Source organism: Zonotrichia leucophrys, chromosome 22, assembly GCF_028769735.1.
Source record: "Zonotrichia leucophrys gambelii isolate GWCS_2022_RI chromosome 22, RI_Zleu_2.0, whole genome shotgun sequence".
NCBI lineage: Eukaryota > Metazoa > Chordata > Aves > Passeriformes > Passerellidae > Zonotrichia > Zonotrichia leucophrys.
The window spans coordinates 1,347,547-1,365,027 of NC_088191.1; the positions used below are offsets into that span (position 1 = coordinate 1,347,547).

Here is a 17,481-nt window from a genome sequence, read left to right on the forward strand (position 1 = left end):
TAACACCCAGCTGCCAAAAAGTGGTGCGAGAAAGGCTTGAGTTAGGTCAACCATTACAAAACTGATTTAATAACAAAACCAAAATAATTGTACACTCAGGAGCAGAATCATGGACAACGGAATGGAACTGGTGGTGGGGAATTTGAGGTTTTTCCAGGGGTTTATACTCGTTCCAAAGCTGCCAGCGTGATGATGCTGTTCCCTCGGATCACCTGGAGGGGGGGAGCTGAGAAGCACCCAAAGCTCTGAATTCCCATTCCTGTCCTTTACCAAAATTCCCCCTCATTCCGTACACACGGCTCCACCAGTGCTCCCAGTGCCCTCAGCACCCCGTTCCCAGTGCCCTCAGCACCCTGCCGATGTTGTTCTGTTGCCCGCCGCCATCTCCTCGCACTCGTCGATGACCGTGAGGGTCCCCGGGCACCGTGAGGGGATCAGAGCGGGGGTCCCGGGGCACCGTGAGGGGATCAGAGCGGGCGGGGGTCCCGGGGCAGAGGATCGGGGTGGGATCAGTTCCAGAACTCACACGACAGCTTCTTGTCCATGAACCTGCAACGAGAAGGCAGCGGGTGAGCACCGGCGGGTGGGGACGGGGCGGGAGCCCCCCGCCATTATCCCCTCACGAATCGCCCCCCTCCCGCCGCCATTGCAGCGGAGCACCGGCCAGCGGCGGTGCACGCCGGGACACCGGCCAGCGGCGGTGCACACCGTTCCGGTGCCCGGTGCCCGCTTCCCCCCACACCGTGCCCGGCTCCCCTCGCTCCCCGGCGCGGCCCCGGTCCCTCCGGACGCACTTTTTCAGCTCGGGCGGGTGCGCTTTGCTCATGGCGCCCGCAGCCCCCGGCCCGTCCCTGCCGTGCAGCCAATGGCGGCCCCCGAGGCGCTACCGCACTCACCCGAGTAGCGGCGCAGCCAGGGGAAGGCAGCGGGGCGGGAAAGGAGCGAAGCAGGGGGCGGTGAGGGGAGTGCGCGGCTACACGGGGAGGTACGGCAGCATGGCCCACACCGTGTGCGGTGCGAACGGGCACGCGGTGTGCGCGTGTCCAGGTGCGCACACCTGTACCAGTGTGTGTGTGTGTGTGCACAGGGTCACACGTGTGTGTGCGTGCCACTGTTCCCAAGCATCACCCCCCAATACCTCCCCTTACCTGCAGTGTCCCCTCAGCACCCACCCAATCACCCCCAGTTCCCCCGGTGCCCCCCCATCACCCTCTATTGCCCACCCCAGTTCCCCCAGGGCCTCCTATTCTCCCCCATCACCCCCAGCAGCACCCGCGGTTGTTGGGAGGTGCCACCTTAGCCTTTAATGAGTGTGTGCTGCTGCGGGGGTGTCCCCGGGGTGTCCCGGGGGTGTCCCCGCTGTCACTGCTGGATGCTGGCCAGCCCGTCCCGCATCTTCTTGGCCATGGCGGGCACGAGGCGCAGGTGCTGCTCCCCGCAGGTGGCCAGGCAGGCGTCCAGCTGGCCCCGCACGCGCGGCTCCGAGCCCCCCGAGTCCAGGGCGTCCTTGGCCTGGTCCGAGCACTGCAGCGAGCAGCGGCTCAGCCGGTCCTGGGGACAGCATGGTCACTGGGGGGGCAGCGGGGACACTGGGGACACTGAGGGGACTGGGGGGTCAGCACAGGACAGGGAGGTCAGGGGATGGACTGGGTGTACGGGGCACAGGGAATGCATTGGGGGTGCAGGGATTGGGGGCTCACGTCCTGCCCAGGGTCCCAGTGCTATCCCAGGGCTCCCAGTGCTGTCCCAGGGGTCCCAGTGCTGTCCCCAGCGGTTCCAGGGGGTCCCAGTGCTGTCCCCAGGGGTTCCAGCACTATCTCAGTGCTATCCCAATGCTGTCCTGGTGCTGTCCCAGGGGGTCCCATTACTGTCCCAGGGCTCCCAGTGCTGTCCCCAGGGGTCCCAGTGCTATCCCAGGGCTCCCAGTGCTGTCCCAGGGGTCCCAGTGCTATCTCAGTGCTATCCCGGTGCTGTCCCAGGGGTCTCGGGGGGGTCCTGGTGCTGTCCCCAGGGATCCCAGTGCCCCCTCCTCACCTGGAAGTGCTCGAGCTCGGCGGTGACGATGGCCTGGGCGCGGGCCAGGGGCGCGTGGCAGCGCTCGATGCAGCGCTGCACCTCCTGCATGGAGGCGGCGGCGTCCTCGCAGCACCGAGCGCTGCAGCGGAACATGGCGCCCTGGGGACACGGGGGGGACAAGGGGTTAACGGGGGGTACCCTGGGGACATGGGGTAATGGGGAGCAACAGGGGACATGGGGTACTCTGGGGACACGGGACACAGGGCACCTGGGGACACGGGGGACAAGGGGTTAACAGGGTCTGTTGGGGGGCACAGGAGATGAGCTTGGGGGGCACAGGGTTCACTTAGGGGGCACAGGGCGTGGAGGGCACAGAGTGTCTTGGGGACACAGGGAATGTATGAGGGGTACAGGAGATGTACTGGGGGCCACAGAATGTATTTAGGGGGCAGGGGGTGTGTTGGGGGGCACAGGGGATGTGTGAGGGGTATCGGAGATGAACTGTGGGGGGCACAGGGTGCATTTACAGGGCACAAGGGGATGAACTGGGGGTGCACAGGGTGTGTTTGGGGGCACCGGGGATGCACTTGCAGGACACAGGGTGTGTTGGGGGGCACAGGGAATGTGTGAGGGGTACAGGACATGTGCTGGGGGGGGTACAGGGTGCGGAAGGCACAGGGTGTGTGGGGGGCACAGGGTGTGTTTAGGGGCCACAAGGTGTGTTGGGGGACACAGGAGATGCACTTGGCCGGCACAGAGGGTGTATGCGGGGTCACAGTGAATTGCGGGGGAGTCTCAGGGTGTGTATGGGGGCCGGTCCCGGCGCTGCCCAGGGCACCCACGTGTGTGTGTGTGCGTGCCCCGGACCCCTCCCTGCCTGTCCCCCCCGTGTCCCCGAGTGTCCCCGAGTGTCCCTGAGTGTCCCCGGTACCTGCATGCCGCGGATCTGCTCCCGCTCCAGCCCCTGCACCGCGCTCTCCACCGCGGCCTGCACCCGGCCCTGCGCCGCCTCCGCCATGGGCCCGCTCTAAACCTTAAACCCGCCCTAAACCCGCCCCGATCCGCCCTAAACCCAGCCCTGCACCGCCTCCACCATGGGCCCGCCCTAAACCTGCCCTCAAACCCGCCCCGATCCGCCCTAAACCTGCTCTAAATCCGCCCTAAAACTCGCCCCGAACCGCGGCCTGCACCCGGCCCTGCGCTAGACCCGCCCTAAACCCGCCCCGATCCGCCCTGAACCCGGCCCTGCACCGCCTCCACCGTGGGCCCGCCCTAAACCCGCCCCGATCCGCCCTAAACCCGCCCCGAACCACCCTAAAACCAGCCCTAAACCACCTCTAAATCCGCTTTAGAACTCGCCCCGAACCGCGGCCTGCACCCGGCCCTGCGCTAGATCCGCCCCAAACCCACCGCGATCCGCCCCAAACCTGAGGGGAACAGCCCCAGAACCCACGGGAACGGCCCCAAATCTGAGGGGAACCGCCCCAAACCCGCCCCGATCGGCCCTAAACCCGCCCTAAAATCCGAACCTGAGGGGAACAGCCCCAAAACCAACGGGAATCGCCCCAAAACCCGCCGCAAACCTGAGGGGAACAGCCCCAAAATCAACGGGAACCGCCCCAAATCTGAGGGGAACCGCCCCAAAACCCGCCCCAAACGTGAGGGGGATCGCCCCAAATTTGTCCGGAACCGCCCCAAAATCAACGGGAACCGCCCCAAAAGCGCCCTGAATCACCCCAAAACCCTCTGGGAAACCAAAAAGCCCCAAATCGCCCCAAACCTGAGGGAAATTGTCCCAAACAGCCCCAAACCTGCTGAGAATCGTCCCAAACCCGCCCCAAAACCGTGGAGAATCCCCCCCCCCCAAAATTGCAGGGAATCGTCCCAAAATTGCTGAGAATCACCCCAAAAGTGACCCAAAACTGCAGAGAATCCCCCTAAAACTGCCAGGAATTGTCCCAAAACCTCCAGGACCAGCCCCAAACTGATGGGAATTGCCCCAAATCTGCCCCAGAATGGGGCCAAAACTGGGGCATCAGGGCTTGAAAATTTGGGATGAAAATTTGGGAATTTGGGGCTGATCCTAAAACTGTTCTTCAAAATTTGGGATAAAATTATGGGAAAATGGGTCTGAGTTCGATATCGGAGCATTGGGCTTGAAAATTTGGGATGCAAATTTTGGAATTTGGGGCTCAGCCACCCCTGGGAATATCCCCCCACTCCCAGCTGTGGGATTCAGCATCTCCTTCCCAAATATCCCCCCAAAAAAACCCCAAACCACGAATTTTCTGTAAAAAAAAAAATTGTTTTTACATCTAAACAGCTAAATAATTTACATCTAAATCTTAAGTAATTCTAACCCAGGTTTTTAGGATGGGAAAAAAATAAATAAAAACCCCAAGACCAGGCGATGACAAGAACATCTTTATAGGAATCAAAATTAATTTAAACCAGGCGAAATAAATTAAAACATTAAATATTAACTTTCAGTGCAACATATACAGAAGACATGAGAGTAACCATGACTTTAAAAAAAAACCAAAAAACCCCAAAACAACCCCAAAAACAACCCCAAAACAGAGGGAAAAGCTCTGGGTTGGTTACTAAGGGGGAATTAAGGCTGTGCCTCCAGCCTGAGGAGGTTTCCTGGGATTTAAATTCATTTATTATTAATAAAAAGCTGGGGATTTGTCCCCAAAAATGAGCCGGGCTTGGGGTTTTTTTTTTCTTTTCTGTAGAAAAATAAATCCCCATCCTGGCGGGGGTTTGGGTTAAAATCCCAAATATTCGGGTTTGAAAAGTCCCGGGAAAACGACCCGAGAGTCGAGGGAGACCCCGGGGAAACGGCGGGAAAAGGGGAAAACGCCCCAAAAAGGATCCGAAGGAGGGAGGGGACGGTCCTGGGGTGTCCCCAGGTGTCCCCAGGTGGTCCCGGGTCTGTCACACACCTGTGGGGATGGAATGGCAGCGGTTACGCACCTGTGTCCCCAGGTGTCCCCAGGTGTCCCACGGATGTCCCCAGGTGTCCCAGGTGTCCCCTCACCTGTCCCAGGTGTCCCCAGGTGTCCCATGGATGTCCCCAGGTGTCCCCTCCCCTGTCCCAAGTGACCATAAGTGTCCCCGGTGTCCTCCACCTGTCCCAGGTGTCCCATGGATGTCCCCAGGTGTCCCCTCACCTGTCCCCTATGTCCCCTTACCTGTCCCAAGTGTCCCCTGTGTCCCCAGGTGTCCCCTCACCTGTCCCAGGTGTCCCCAGGTGTCCCTCACCTGTCCCACGTGTCCCATGGATGTCCCCAGGTGTCCCTTGTGTCCCCAGGTGTGCCATAGATGTCCCCAGATGTCCCCTCACCTGTCTCAAGTGTCCCCTGTTCCAGGTGTCCCCAGGTGTCCCCAGGTGTCCCTCACCTGTCTCGCTGTGGCAGCAGGATGTGCCCCTCACCCCAGGTGTTCCCTGTGTCCCCAAGTGTCCCTCCCCTGTCCCAGGTGTCCCGTGGATGTCCCCAGGTGTCCCTCACCTGTCTCGCTGTGGCAGCAGGATGCTCCCCCCTTGAGCAGCCCCCCCGGTTTCTGTTGTCACCCCCATGTGTCCCCAGGTGTCCCCAGGTGTCCCAGGTGTCCTGTGGTGTCCCGTGGATGTCCCCAGGTGTCCCTCACCTGTCTCGCTGTGGCAGCAGGACGCTCCCCCCTTGAGCAGCCCCCCCGGTTTCTCGGGGCCGGCTCCGGGCTCGCGGCACCAACCGGGACAGGGACAGGGCCAGGGCCAGCGCTTCCGCAGGCGGCAGCAGCTGGGGACAGCAACGGGGACAGCAATGGGACATGGGGACAGTAACAGGGACATGGGGACAGGGACAGGGCCAGCACTTCTGCAGGTAGCAGCAGCTGGGGACAGCAACAGGGACAGCGATGGGACATGGGGACAGGAACAGGGACATGGGGACAGGGTATGGGGACAGGGACAGGGACAGCGCTTCCGCCGGCAACAGCAGCTGGGGACAGCAACGGGGGCAGCGATGGGACAGGAACAGACATGGGGACAGGGACACGGGAACAGGGACATGGGGACACAGGGAATGGGGACACAGGGAATGGGGACACAGGGATGGGGACACAGGGACATGGGGAATGGGGACATGGGGAATGGGGACAGGGACATGGGGACACAGGGAATGGGGACACAGGGAATGGGGACAGAGGTGGGACAGGGAATGGGGAATGGGGACACGGATGGGGACACAGGAAATGGGAATGGGGACACAGGGAATGGGGACAGGAACCAGGTTAGAGATGGGGTTGGGGACAGGGACAGGGTCAGGGAATGGGGACAGGGCAGGAGACACAGGAAATGGGAATGGGGACAGGGGACATGGGGATATGGAATGGGGACAGGGGACAGGGATGGGGACACAGGGAATGGGGACAGGGACTGGGTTGGAGATGGGGTTGGGGACAGGGACAGGGTCAGGGATAGGGAATGGGGACGGGGATGGGGACACAGGGCATGGGGATGGGGACAGGTCCCCTGTCCCGGGCTGTCCCCAGGAAGCCCCGGTGGCACTCACTGGACCAGGACGCAGACGGTGACGAGCAGGGCCGAGGCCACCACGGCCACCACGAGCAGGGCAGTGATGGTCTGCTTCTTCTGGGTGGCTGCCACCACGGCCAGCAGGTCAGCGTGCTCACAGCGCGTCCCCACGTACCCCGAGTGACACCTGGGGACACAGGGCAGGTCAGAGTGTCCCCACGTACCCCGAGTGACACTGGGACACACAGACAGGTCGGGTCCGTACCCCGAGTACACTGGGACACACAGGCCCGCAGGTCAGGTGTCCCCACGTACCCCGAGTGACACCTGGGGACACACAGGAGACAATCTCCGAGACAGGTCACAGAGTGTCTCCCATGTACCCGAGTGACACCTGGGGACACACAGAGCAGGTCAGGGTGTCCCCACGTACCCCGAGTGACACCTGGGGACACACAGGGACACAGGGCAGGTCAGAGTGTCCCACATACGTGACACGGGACACAGGCAGTCAGAGTTCCCATGACGTGACACCTGGGGACACACAGGGACACAGGGCAGGTCAGAGTGTCCCCACGTACCCCGAGTGACACCTGGGGACACAGGGCAGGTCAGAGTGTCCCCACGTACCCCGAGTGACACCTGGGGACACACAGGGACACACAGGGACACAGGGCAGGTCAGGGTGTCCCCACGTACCCCGAGTGACACCTGGGGACACAGGGCAGGTCAGGGTGTCCCCATGTACCCCGAGTGACACCTGGGGACACAGGCGTCAGGTGTCCAGTACCCGAGGACACCTGGGACACGGACACAGGCAGTCATGGGTCCCCATGTACCCTGAGTGACACCTGGGGACACAGGACCAAGTCAGGTGTCCCACGTACGAGTGACACTGGGGCACCACAGGGACCAGGTCAGTGTCCCATACCCGAGTGACACCTGGGGACACACAGGGACACAGGGCAGGTCACCCCGCAGTTTTGGGATTCCCAGGACACTGACCCTGGAGTTTTGGGATCACTGAGACCCCAAACCCAGAGTTTTAGGGTCAGGGGATTTAGGCACTCACACACAGGCTCTCCTGACCCCATAATTTCGGGGTTAGGGGATTTAGGCACTCACACACAGGTTTCTCCTGCCCCCATAATTTCATGGTTAGGGGATTTAGGCACTCACACACAGATTCTCTTGCCCTCACTTCAGGTTTAGGGATTTAGGTGCTCACACACAAGCGGTTTCCCCCACAGTTTATGGTTAGGGGATTTAGGCACTCACACACAGGTTTCTCCCGCCCCCATAATTTTGAGGTCAGGGGATTTAGGCACTCACACACAGGTTTCTCCTGCCCCATAATTTCATGGTTAGGGGATTTAGGCACTCACACGCAGGCGGGTTTCCCCATAGTTTATGATTAGGGGATTTAGGCACTCACACACAGGTTTCTCCTGCCCCCATAATTTCGGGTTTAGGGGATTTAGGCACTCACACACAGATTTCTCCTGCCCCCATATATTCGGGCTTAGTGGATTTAGGCACTCACACACAAGCGGGTTTCCCCCACAGTTTCAGGTTTAGGGGATTTAGGCACTCACACACAGATTCTCCTGCCCCCATAATTTCTGGCTCAGGGGATTTAGGCACTCACACACAGGCGGGTTTCTCCTCGCCCCATAGTTTATGATTAGGGGATTTAGGCACTCACACGCAGGCTCTCCTGCCCCCACAATTTCGGGCTCAGGGCATTTAGGCACTCACACGCAGGTGGGTTTCTCCTCACCCCACAGTTTATGGCTAGGGGATTTAGGGGATTTAGGCACTCACGCGCAGGCGGGTTTCTCCTCACCCCATAGTTTATGATTACAGGATTTAGGCACTCACACACAGATTCTCTTGCCCCCATAATTTCATGGTTAGGGGATTTAGGCACTCACACACGGATTTCTCCTGCCCCATAATTTCGGGGGTTAGGGGATTTAGGCACTCACACACAGATTCTCTTGCCCCTACACTTTCAGGTTTAGGGGATTTAGGCACTCACACACAGGCGGGTTTCTCCTCACCCCATAGTTTATGATTAGGGGATTTAGGCACTCACACACAAGCGGGTTTCCCCCACAGTTTATGGTTAGGGGATTTAGGCACTCACACGCAGGCAGGTTTCTCCTCATCCCACAGTTTATGGTTAGGGGATTTAGGCACTCACACACAGGTTTCTCCTGCCCCCATAATTTTGGGGGTTAGGGGATTTAGGCACTCACACACGGATTTCTCCTGCCCCCATAATTTCATGGTTAGGAGATTTAGGCGCTCACACGCAAGCGGGTTTCCCCCACAGTTTATGGTTAGGGGATTTAGGCACTCACACGCAGATTCTCTTGCCCCTACACTTTCAGGTTTAGGGGATTTAGGCACTCACACACAAGCGGGTTTCCCCCACAGTTTATGGTTAGGGGATTTAGGCACTCACACACAGGTTTCTCCTGCCCCCATAATTTCATGGTTAGGGGATTTAGGCACTCACACGCAGATTCTCTTGCCCCTACACTTTCAGGTTTAGGGGATTTAGGCACTCACACGCAGGCGGGTTTCTCCTCACCCCACAGTTTATGGTTAGGGGATTTAGGGGATTTAGGCACTCACACACATGTTTCTCCTGCCCCCATAATTTCATGGTTAGGGGATTTAGGCACTCACACGCAGGCGGGTTTCTCCTCACCCCACAGTTTATGGTTAGGGGATTTAGGCACTCACACGCAGGCGGGTTTCTCCTCGCCCCATAGTTTATGGTTAGGGGATTTAGGGGATTTAGGCACTCACACGCAGGCGGGTTTCTCCTCACCCCACAGTTTATGATTAGGGGATTTAGGCACTCACACACAGGCGGGTTTCTCCTCACCCCACAGTTTATGATTAGGGGATTTAGGCACTCACACACAGGCGGGTTTCTCCTCACCCCATAGTTTATGATTAGGGGATTTAGGGGATTTAGGCACTCACACGCAGGCGGGTTTCTCCTCACCCCACAGTTCATGGTTAGGGGATTTAGGGGATTTAGGCACTCACACACAAGCGGGTTTCCCCCACAGTTTATGGTTAGGGGATTTAGGGGATTTAGGCACTCACACGCAGGCGGGTTTCTCCTCCTGCACCAGGAAGCGGCACGTGCCGTGGAAGCAGAACTGCCGGTGCGAGTCCGGGCACTCGTTGAAGTGCGACCTCACCGCCGCCGCCACCGGGGCTGCGGGGAAAAAACGAGGAGGAAAACGGAGATTTTGGGGAAAATCCCAAAAAAATGGGGGGAGCAGAAGCCGGGAAGGGTTGGGGTTAGAGGAAAGGGGTGGCAGCAGGGACATCCCACCCCAAAAGGACATTTCCCATTCCAAAAGATTCCCCATCCCAAAAGGAGGTGTCCTGTCCTAAAAGGAGAGTTCCCATCCCAAAAGGAGATTTTTCCACCCCAAAAGATTTTCCCATCCCAAAATGAATTTTTCCCCATCCCAAAAGGAGATTTCCCACCCCAAAATGAGGTTTTTTTCACCCAAAAGACTTCCCACTCCACAGGAGATTTCCCACCCCAAAAGGAGATTTTTTACACCCCAAAAGGAGATTTTTCCATCACAAAAGGGAGATTTCCCACCCCAAAAGATGTCTCAGCCCCAAAAGATTTCCTGTCCCGAAAGAAGATTTCCCATCCTAAAAGGAGATTTTTCCCCAGCCTCAAAAGGAGATTTTTCCATCCCAAAAGGAGATTTCCCACTCCAAAAAATGTCTCAGCCCCAAAAGCAGATTTCCCACCCCAAAAGGAGATTTTTCCACCCCAAAAAACGAGATTTCCCAGCCCATAAAAAAATTTCCCATCCTAAAATGAGACTTCCCACCCCAAAAGATCTTCCATCCCAAAAGGAAATTTTCCCCATCCCAAAAGGAGATTTCCCACCCCAAAAGGAGATTTTTCCACTCCAAAAGATTTCCCATCCCAAAAGGAGATTTCCCATCCCAAAAGGATTTTTTCCCCATCCCAAAAGGATTTTTTCCCCATCCCAAAAGGAGATTCCCCACCCCAAAAGGAGATTTTTCCACCCCAAAAGGATTTTTTCCACCCCAAAAGGAGATTTCCTCCACCCCAAAGTTGAGCAGAGCTGCTTTAGGGTTTACTTTGGGATCTCTGTGCAGCCACCCCAAGGATCCCAGCCGGGTGCAGCCTCAATAATCCCTGAGGAATTTCCTAAAGAGCTCAGGAGGAGGAGGAGGAGGAAGCCCGGCCCCGCTCCTGGTTCCCATTAAACCCCATCCAACCGCCCTGGTTTGAATTATCCCGGAGGGAATTTCCTGCTGGGATCGTTGGGGACCGAGGCGCTTCCGAGCCACCCCCGGCCCCAAGGCGGGGCTGGATCAAAGCCTGGGATGTGGGATGGGACCGGGGTGTCCCCGTGTCCCCAGGGATGGGAAAAGCCACCTTGGGGTGTCACCATGTCCCAAACATTGGGAAAAGCCACCTTGGGGTGTCCCGGTGTCCCCAGAGCTGGAAGAGCCACCTTGGGGTGTCCCCAGAGCTGAGGAGGTTTGGGGTGCCTGGGATTGGGGTGTCCCTGTGTCCCCAAAGCTGGGAAAAGCCACCTTGGGGTGTCACCATGACCCAAACATTGGGAAAAGCCACCCTGGGATGTCCCGGTGTCCCCAAAGCTGGGAAAAGCCACACTGCGGTGTCACCATGTCCCCAGGGCTGGGAACAACCACCTTGGGGTGTCACCATGTCCCAAACATTGGGAAAAGCCACCTTGGGGTGTCCCCAAAGCTGGGAAAAACCACCCTGGGGTGTCACCATGTCCCCAGGGCTGGGAACAACCACATTGGGGTGTCACAATGACCCAAACATTGGGAAAAGCCACCTTGGGGTGTCCCTGTGACCCCAGAGCTGAGGAGGTTTGGGGTGGCTGCGATTGGGGTGTCCCCGTGTCCCCAGGGCTGGGAAAAGCCACCTTGGGGTGTCACCATGTCCCAAACATTGGGAAAAGCCACCCTGGGGTGTCACCATGTCCCCAAAGGTGGGAAAAGCCACCTGGGGGTGTCCCCGTGTCCCCAAAGCTGGGAAAAGCCACCTGGGGGTGTCACCATGTCCCCAAAGCTGGGAAGAGGCAAATTGGGGTGTCACCATGTCCCAAACATTGGGAAAAGCCACCCTGGGATGTCCCTGTGTCCCCAGAGCTGGAAGAGCCACTTTGGGGTGTCCCCAATGCTGGGAAGGGCCACCTTGGGGTGTCACCATGACCCAAACATTGGGAAAAGCCACCTTGGGGTGTCACCATGACCCAAACATTGGGAAAAGCCACCCTGGGATGTCCCGGTGTCCCCAAAGCTGGGAAAAGCCACATTGGGGTGTCACCATGACCCAAACATTGGGAAAAGCCACCTTGGGGTGTCCCCGTGTCCCCAGGGCTGGGAACAGCCACCTTGGGGTGTCACCATGACCCAAACATTGGGAAAAGCCACCCTGGGATGTCCCGGTGTCCCCAAAGCTGGAAGAGCCACTTTGGGGTGTCCCCAATGCTGTGTCCCCATGTCCCCAAAGCTGGGAAAAACCACATTGGGGTGTCCCCATGTCCCCAAAGCTGGGAAAAGCCACCTTGGGGTGTCACCATGTCCCAAACATTGGGAAAAGCCACCCTGGGGTGTCCCCATGTCCCCAGAGCTGAGGAGGTTTGGGGTGGCTGGGATTGGGATGTCCCCATGTCCCCAAAGCTGGGAAAAGCCACCTTGGGGTGTCACCATGTCCCAAACATTGGGAAAAGCCACCCTGGGGTGTCCCCATGTCCCCAACACTGGGAAAAGCCACCTGGGGGTGTCCCCATGTCCCAAACACTGGAAAGATCCACTTTGGGGTGTCACCATGTCCCCAAAGGTGGGAAAAGCCACCTGGGGGTGTCCCCGTGTCCCCAAAGCTGAGGAGGTTTGGGGTGCCTGGGATTGGGATGTCCCCATGTCCCCAATACTGGGAAAAGCCACCTTGGGGTGTCACCATGTCCCAAACATTGGGAAAAGCCACCCTGGGGTGTCCCCAAAGCTGGGAAAAGCCACCTTGGGGTGTCACCATGTCCCAAACATTGGGAAAAGCCACCTTGGGGTGTCCCCGTGTCCCCAGGGCTGGGAACAGCCACACGGGGGTGTCACCATGTCCCCAGAGCTGAGGAGGTTTGGGGTAGCTGGGATTGGGATGTCCCCATGTCCCAAACACTGGGAAAAGCCACCTTGGGGTGTCACCATGTCCCCAGGGCTGGGAACAACCACCTTGGGGTGTCACCATGTCCCCAAAAGTGGGAAAAGCCACCTGGGGGTGTCCCCGTGTCCCCAATGCTGAGGAGGTTTGGGGTGGCTGGGATTGGGGTGTCCCAATGTCCCCAAAGCTGGAAAAAGCCACCTTGGGGCGTCACTGTGTCCCCAGAGCTGGAAGAGCCACTTTGGGTGTCCCCAATGCTGGGAAGGGCCACCTTGGGGTGTCCCCATGTCCCCAATGCTGAGGAGGGTTGGGGTGGCTGGGATTGGGATGTCCCGGTGTCCCCAAAGCTGGGAAAAGCCACATTGGGGTGTCACCATGACCCAAACATTGGGAAAAGCCACCTTGGGGTGTCACCATGTCCCCAACTCTGATGAGGTTTTTAGGGGTTCTTCTGGAAACCCCTTCTTGTAGGGAAACCCTTTCTTTCGGGGCCGAAACCTTTCCTTTTGGGGCCAGAAATCCTTCTTTTGGGGGCTGGAAACCTCTTCCTTTTGGGGACCAGGAACCCTTTGTTGGGGGGCTGGAAATCCTTTTCTGGGGGTGCTGAAAGCTCCCCCTTTCCTTGCAGGGAAACCCTTTCTTTTGGGGCCAAAACCTTTCCTTTTGGGGTTGGAAACCTTTTCATTGTGGGCTTGGTGACCCTTTGTTTTTGGGGCCAGAAAGCCATGGTTTTGGGGCTGGAAACTCTTTCCTTTTGGGGCTGGAAACCCTTTCTTTTAGGGCTGGAAGCTCTTCCTTTTGGGGCGAGAAACCCTCTTTTTGGGAGCCAGAAACTCTTTGTTTTTGGGGCCAGAAACCCTTTTTTGGGAGACCAGAACCCCTTTTTTTGGAAACCAGAACCCCTTTGTTTTTGGGGTCAGAACCCCTTTTTTGGGAGCAGGAAACAATTCCAGGTTTTCCCCTCAGAGCTCATCCCCAGCATCCCACCCAGAGCCCCGTAACCCCATAAAGAGGAGGGGTGGGACACCAAAAAACCCCAAAATTCCCCAAAATTCCCCCAAATTCCCGCTGGGCACTCACCGCTCCGGCCGGCCGTGCTGTTGTCCAGCGCGTGGCACGTGGCCAGCAGGACACCTGGGGAGGGACAATGGGGTCAGCCACACCCTGACCCCAAAAAAACCCCATAAAAAAACCCCCCAAGGTGGATTTAGGGTCAGCAAAACCACCCCGAGATTTTGAAGGACAACGCAGGAATTTTTAGGAAATTTTTAAGGGAAAATCTCAGGATTTTAAAGGAAAAAATCCTCAAGGTTTTTAAGGGAAATGCAGGAATTCCCTGTGGCAGGAATGACCCCCTCGAGTGACCCCCTGGGGGAGATTTTGAAGGAAAAACCTCCAAGGTTTTTTAAGGAAAAAGATTTTTAAGGAAAAATCTCCAGGATTTTGAAGGAAAACGCAGGAATTCCCTGTGGGCATCCTGGTGGGATCGGTGGGCATCCATCCCTGGGCATCTGGTGGGATCAGGGCATCCATCCCTGTGGGCATCCTGGTGGGATCGGTGGGCATCCATCCCTGTGGGCATCCATTGCCTGGCATTCCAGTGGAATGAGTGGGCATCCATCCCTTGGCATTCCAGTTCTGAGTGGGCATCCATCCCTTGGCATTCCAGTGGGATCAGTGGGCATCCATCCCTTGGCATTCCAGTTCTGAGTGGGCATCCATCCCTTGGCATTCCAGTGGGATCAGTGGGCATCCATCCCCTGGGCACCCCAGTTCTGAGTGGGTGTTCATCTCCTGGGCATTCCAGTCCTGAGTGGGCATCCATCCCAGTGGGCATCCGGGTTCTGAGTGGGCATCTATCCCTTGGCATTCTGGTTCTGGGTGGGCGTCCATCCTCTTGGCATTCTGGTGGGATCAGTGGGCATCCATCCCTTGGTGCCCATCCCTTGGCATTCAGTTCGAGGGCATCCATCCCCTGGCATCAGGTGGGATGAGGGGCATCCATCCCTTGGTATTCCAGTAGGATCAGTGGGCATCCATCCCTGTGGTGTCCATCCCTTGGCATTCCAGTTCTGAGTGGGATCCATCCCCTGCATCAGGTGGGTGCGTGGGCATCCATCCCTTGGGCACTCCAGTTCTGAGTGGGCATCCAGGTTCTGAGTGGGTGTTCATCTCCTGGGCATTCTGGTCCTAAGTGGGCATCCATCCCTGTGGGCATTTGGTTCTGATGGCATCCTCCTTGGCATTCCAGTGGATCAGTGGGCATCCATCCCTTGGCATTCCAGTGGGATCAGTGGGCATCCATCCCTGTGGGCATTCCGGTCCTGAGTGGGCATCCATCCCTTGGCATTCCGGTGGGATCAGTGGGCATCCATCCCCAAGGGCGTCCATGCCCTGGGCATTTGGGGGGCATCCATCCCCTGGGCACCCCAGTTCTGAGTGGGTGTCCATCCCTGTGGGCATTCCGGTCCTGAGTGGGCATCCATCCCTTGGCATTCTGGTGGGATCAGTGGGCATCCATCCCTGTGGGCATTCATCCCCTGGGCACTCCAGTTCTGGGTGTGCATCCATCCCCCTGGCATTGGAATTCCAGGTGGGCATCCATCCCTTGGCATTGGAATTCCAGGTGGGCATCCATCCCTTGGCATTGGGATTCCAGGTGGGCATCCATCCCCTTGGCATTGGAATTCCAGGTGGGCATCCATCCCCTGGCATTGGGATTCCAGGTGGGCATCCATCCCTTGGCATTGGGATTCCAGGTGGGCATCCATGCCCTTGGCATTGGAATTCCAGGTGGGCATCCATCCCTTGGCATTGGGATTCCAGGTGGGCATCCATCCCCTTGGCATTGGGATTCCAGGTGGGCATCCATCCCTTGGCATTCCAGCTCCTCCGTTCTCCTCCCCAGCTCCTCTCCGTGGGCGGGGGCTGGTCCAGCCCTCACCCCCGATCCCACAGAAAGTTCCCCAAAAACCTGGCAAGTTCTCCATGCCCGGGCCCAGCCCGGGGACACCGGACAGCCCCGGACACCCCCGGACACCCCCGGACAGCCCCGGACAGCCCCGGACACCCCCGGACACCCCCGGACACCCCCGGACAGTCCCCGCCGGAGCTGCCCCATCCCCACCCCCGTTCCAGCCCATCCCACCCCGTTCTCCGGGAATCTCTCCCTCGGAAAGGCTCCCAAACTTTCCCACCGGCTCCCAGCAGCTCCATCCCGGTAATCCCCGGTAATTCCCGGCTCGCTTCTCCCGAGATTCCCGTCCCGCTCCCGATCCCCGCTGGAGGGACCCGGAGCGCTCCCCTTCCCTTCCCCGAGGGCTCCGATCCCACCCGGATCCCACCGGGAACGGCCGGGGAACGCTCGGAGCCCCCCGAGGGCGAGCAGCGGCACCGGAGAGAGACCCGGAGCCACGGGAACGGGAGAGAACGGCAGAGAACGGGAGAGAACGGGAGAGAACGGGGCAAGGGAGCTCGGGATGAGCCCCGGCAGGAGGGACACGGGGCTGGAGCCACCGGGGGACGCTCGGAGCCACCGGGGGAGCCTCGGATGAGGAGCAGGACCGGGACACGGCGCCGGAGCCACCGGGGGAGCCTCGGATGAGGAACGGGACCGGGACACGGCGCCGGAGCCACCGGGGGAGCCTCGGATGAGGAACGGGACCGGGACACGGCGCCGGAGCCACCGGGGGACGCTCGGACCGGTGGCAGCACCGGGCGCTGGAGCGGGGCCAAGCCCGCCCAGCCGCTTTCCCACCGGGATACCGGAGCTGCGGCTCGGTGCCACCGGAGGGGACAGCGGGACAAAGCCAGCCGAGCTCCAGCCGCCCGCACCGGGATCCGTCCGTCCGTCTGTCCGTCCGTCCTTCCCCCGGAGCATCCCCGCTCCCGTCCCGTCCCGTCCCGGCTCGGCTCGGCTCGGATCCAGCCCGGAGCGCCCCCGCTTCCCACCCCCCCTTCCCTCGGCACCCCCCTCGCCACTCTAATTAGCCCCCAGCCCTAATTAGCCGCTCTAATTAAGCGTCTGACCGCGGCCGTACTCACGCGTCGCGGCGAGGGCGCCTTTCCCACAGGGAACGAACTTCGGGAGCGCCCGCGCGGGGGAATTTTATGGGGTTTTTATAGGAATTTTATAGGATTTTTATGGGATTTTTACCGCCTTCCCGCGACCCCCAGAACCCACCCGCGGAACCCCCCGAGCCCGCCCCGCTCCGGGGTTGGGGGCGCGGAGGCCCCCGGGCCGAACCGAACCGAACCGAGCCGAGCGGAACCGGGCCGGGCTGGGCTGGGCTGGGCTGAGCCCCGCACGTACCGAGGGCGAGCGCGGCCGGGCCGCCCGCCATGGCGGGGCTGCACCGGAGCGAGCGGGGCCGGGGCCGGGCCGGGCCGGGCGGGCGCTGGCGGCGGGGCCGCTGCGGGGCCGAGGGGCGGCTCCGCCCGGCGGAAATGGGCGGCACCGGCCGGGCCGGGGCGGGGACAGCGCGGGCAGCGGCACGGCCGGACCGCCCCGGGCACCGGGCGGGACACACCCCCGGGACCGCCGGGACACACCCCGGGACCACCGGGACCACCGGGACACACCCCGGGACCACCGGGACACACCCCGGGACCACCGGGACCACCGGGCGGGACACACCCCGGGACCGCCGGGACCACCGGGCACCGGGCGGGACACACCCCGGGACCACCGGGACACACCCCGGGACCACCGGGACCGCCGGGACAC

The 17,481-nt window shown here is 59.7% G+C and overlaps 2 protein-coding genes across 2 annotated transcripts; both read right to left on the bottom strand.

Annotated features, from left to right (window-relative positions):
- Nucleotides 1–36: 36 nt before the first annotated feature.
- FAM136A (family with sequence similarity 136 member A) lies at nucleotides 37–3,063 on the bottom strand. The gene is made up of 4 exons (XM_064731152.1): nucleotides 2,948–3,063; nucleotides 2,035–2,175; nucleotides 1,296–1,551; nucleotides 37–549 (listed from the first exon to the last, which is right to left on the bottom strand). The coding sequence occupies exons 1-3, from the start codon at nucleotides 3,032–3,034 to the stop codon at nucleotides 1,363–1,365; spliced, it is 417 nt and encodes a 138-aa protein (XP_064587222.1). The 5' UTR covers nucleotides 3,035–3,063; the 3' UTR covers nucleotides 37–549; nucleotides 1,296–1,362.
- Nucleotides 3,064–4,426: 1,363 nt separating this feature from the next.
- TGFA (transforming growth factor alpha) lies at nucleotides 4,427–17,174 on the bottom strand. Its single transcript, XM_064731167.1, has 6 exons — nucleotides 17,068–17,174; nucleotides 13,836–13,889; nucleotides 9,665–9,779; nucleotides 6,576–6,725; nucleotides 5,671–5,801; nucleotides 4,427–4,964 (listed from the first exon to the last, which is right to left on the bottom strand). The coding sequence occupies exons 1-6, from the start codon at nucleotides 17,096–17,098 to the stop codon at nucleotides 4,957–4,959; spliced, it is 489 nt and encodes a 162-aa protein (XP_064587237.1). The 5' UTR covers nucleotides 17,099–17,174; the 3' UTR covers nucleotides 4,427–4,956.
- Nucleotides 17,175–17,481: the final 307 nt, after the last annotated feature.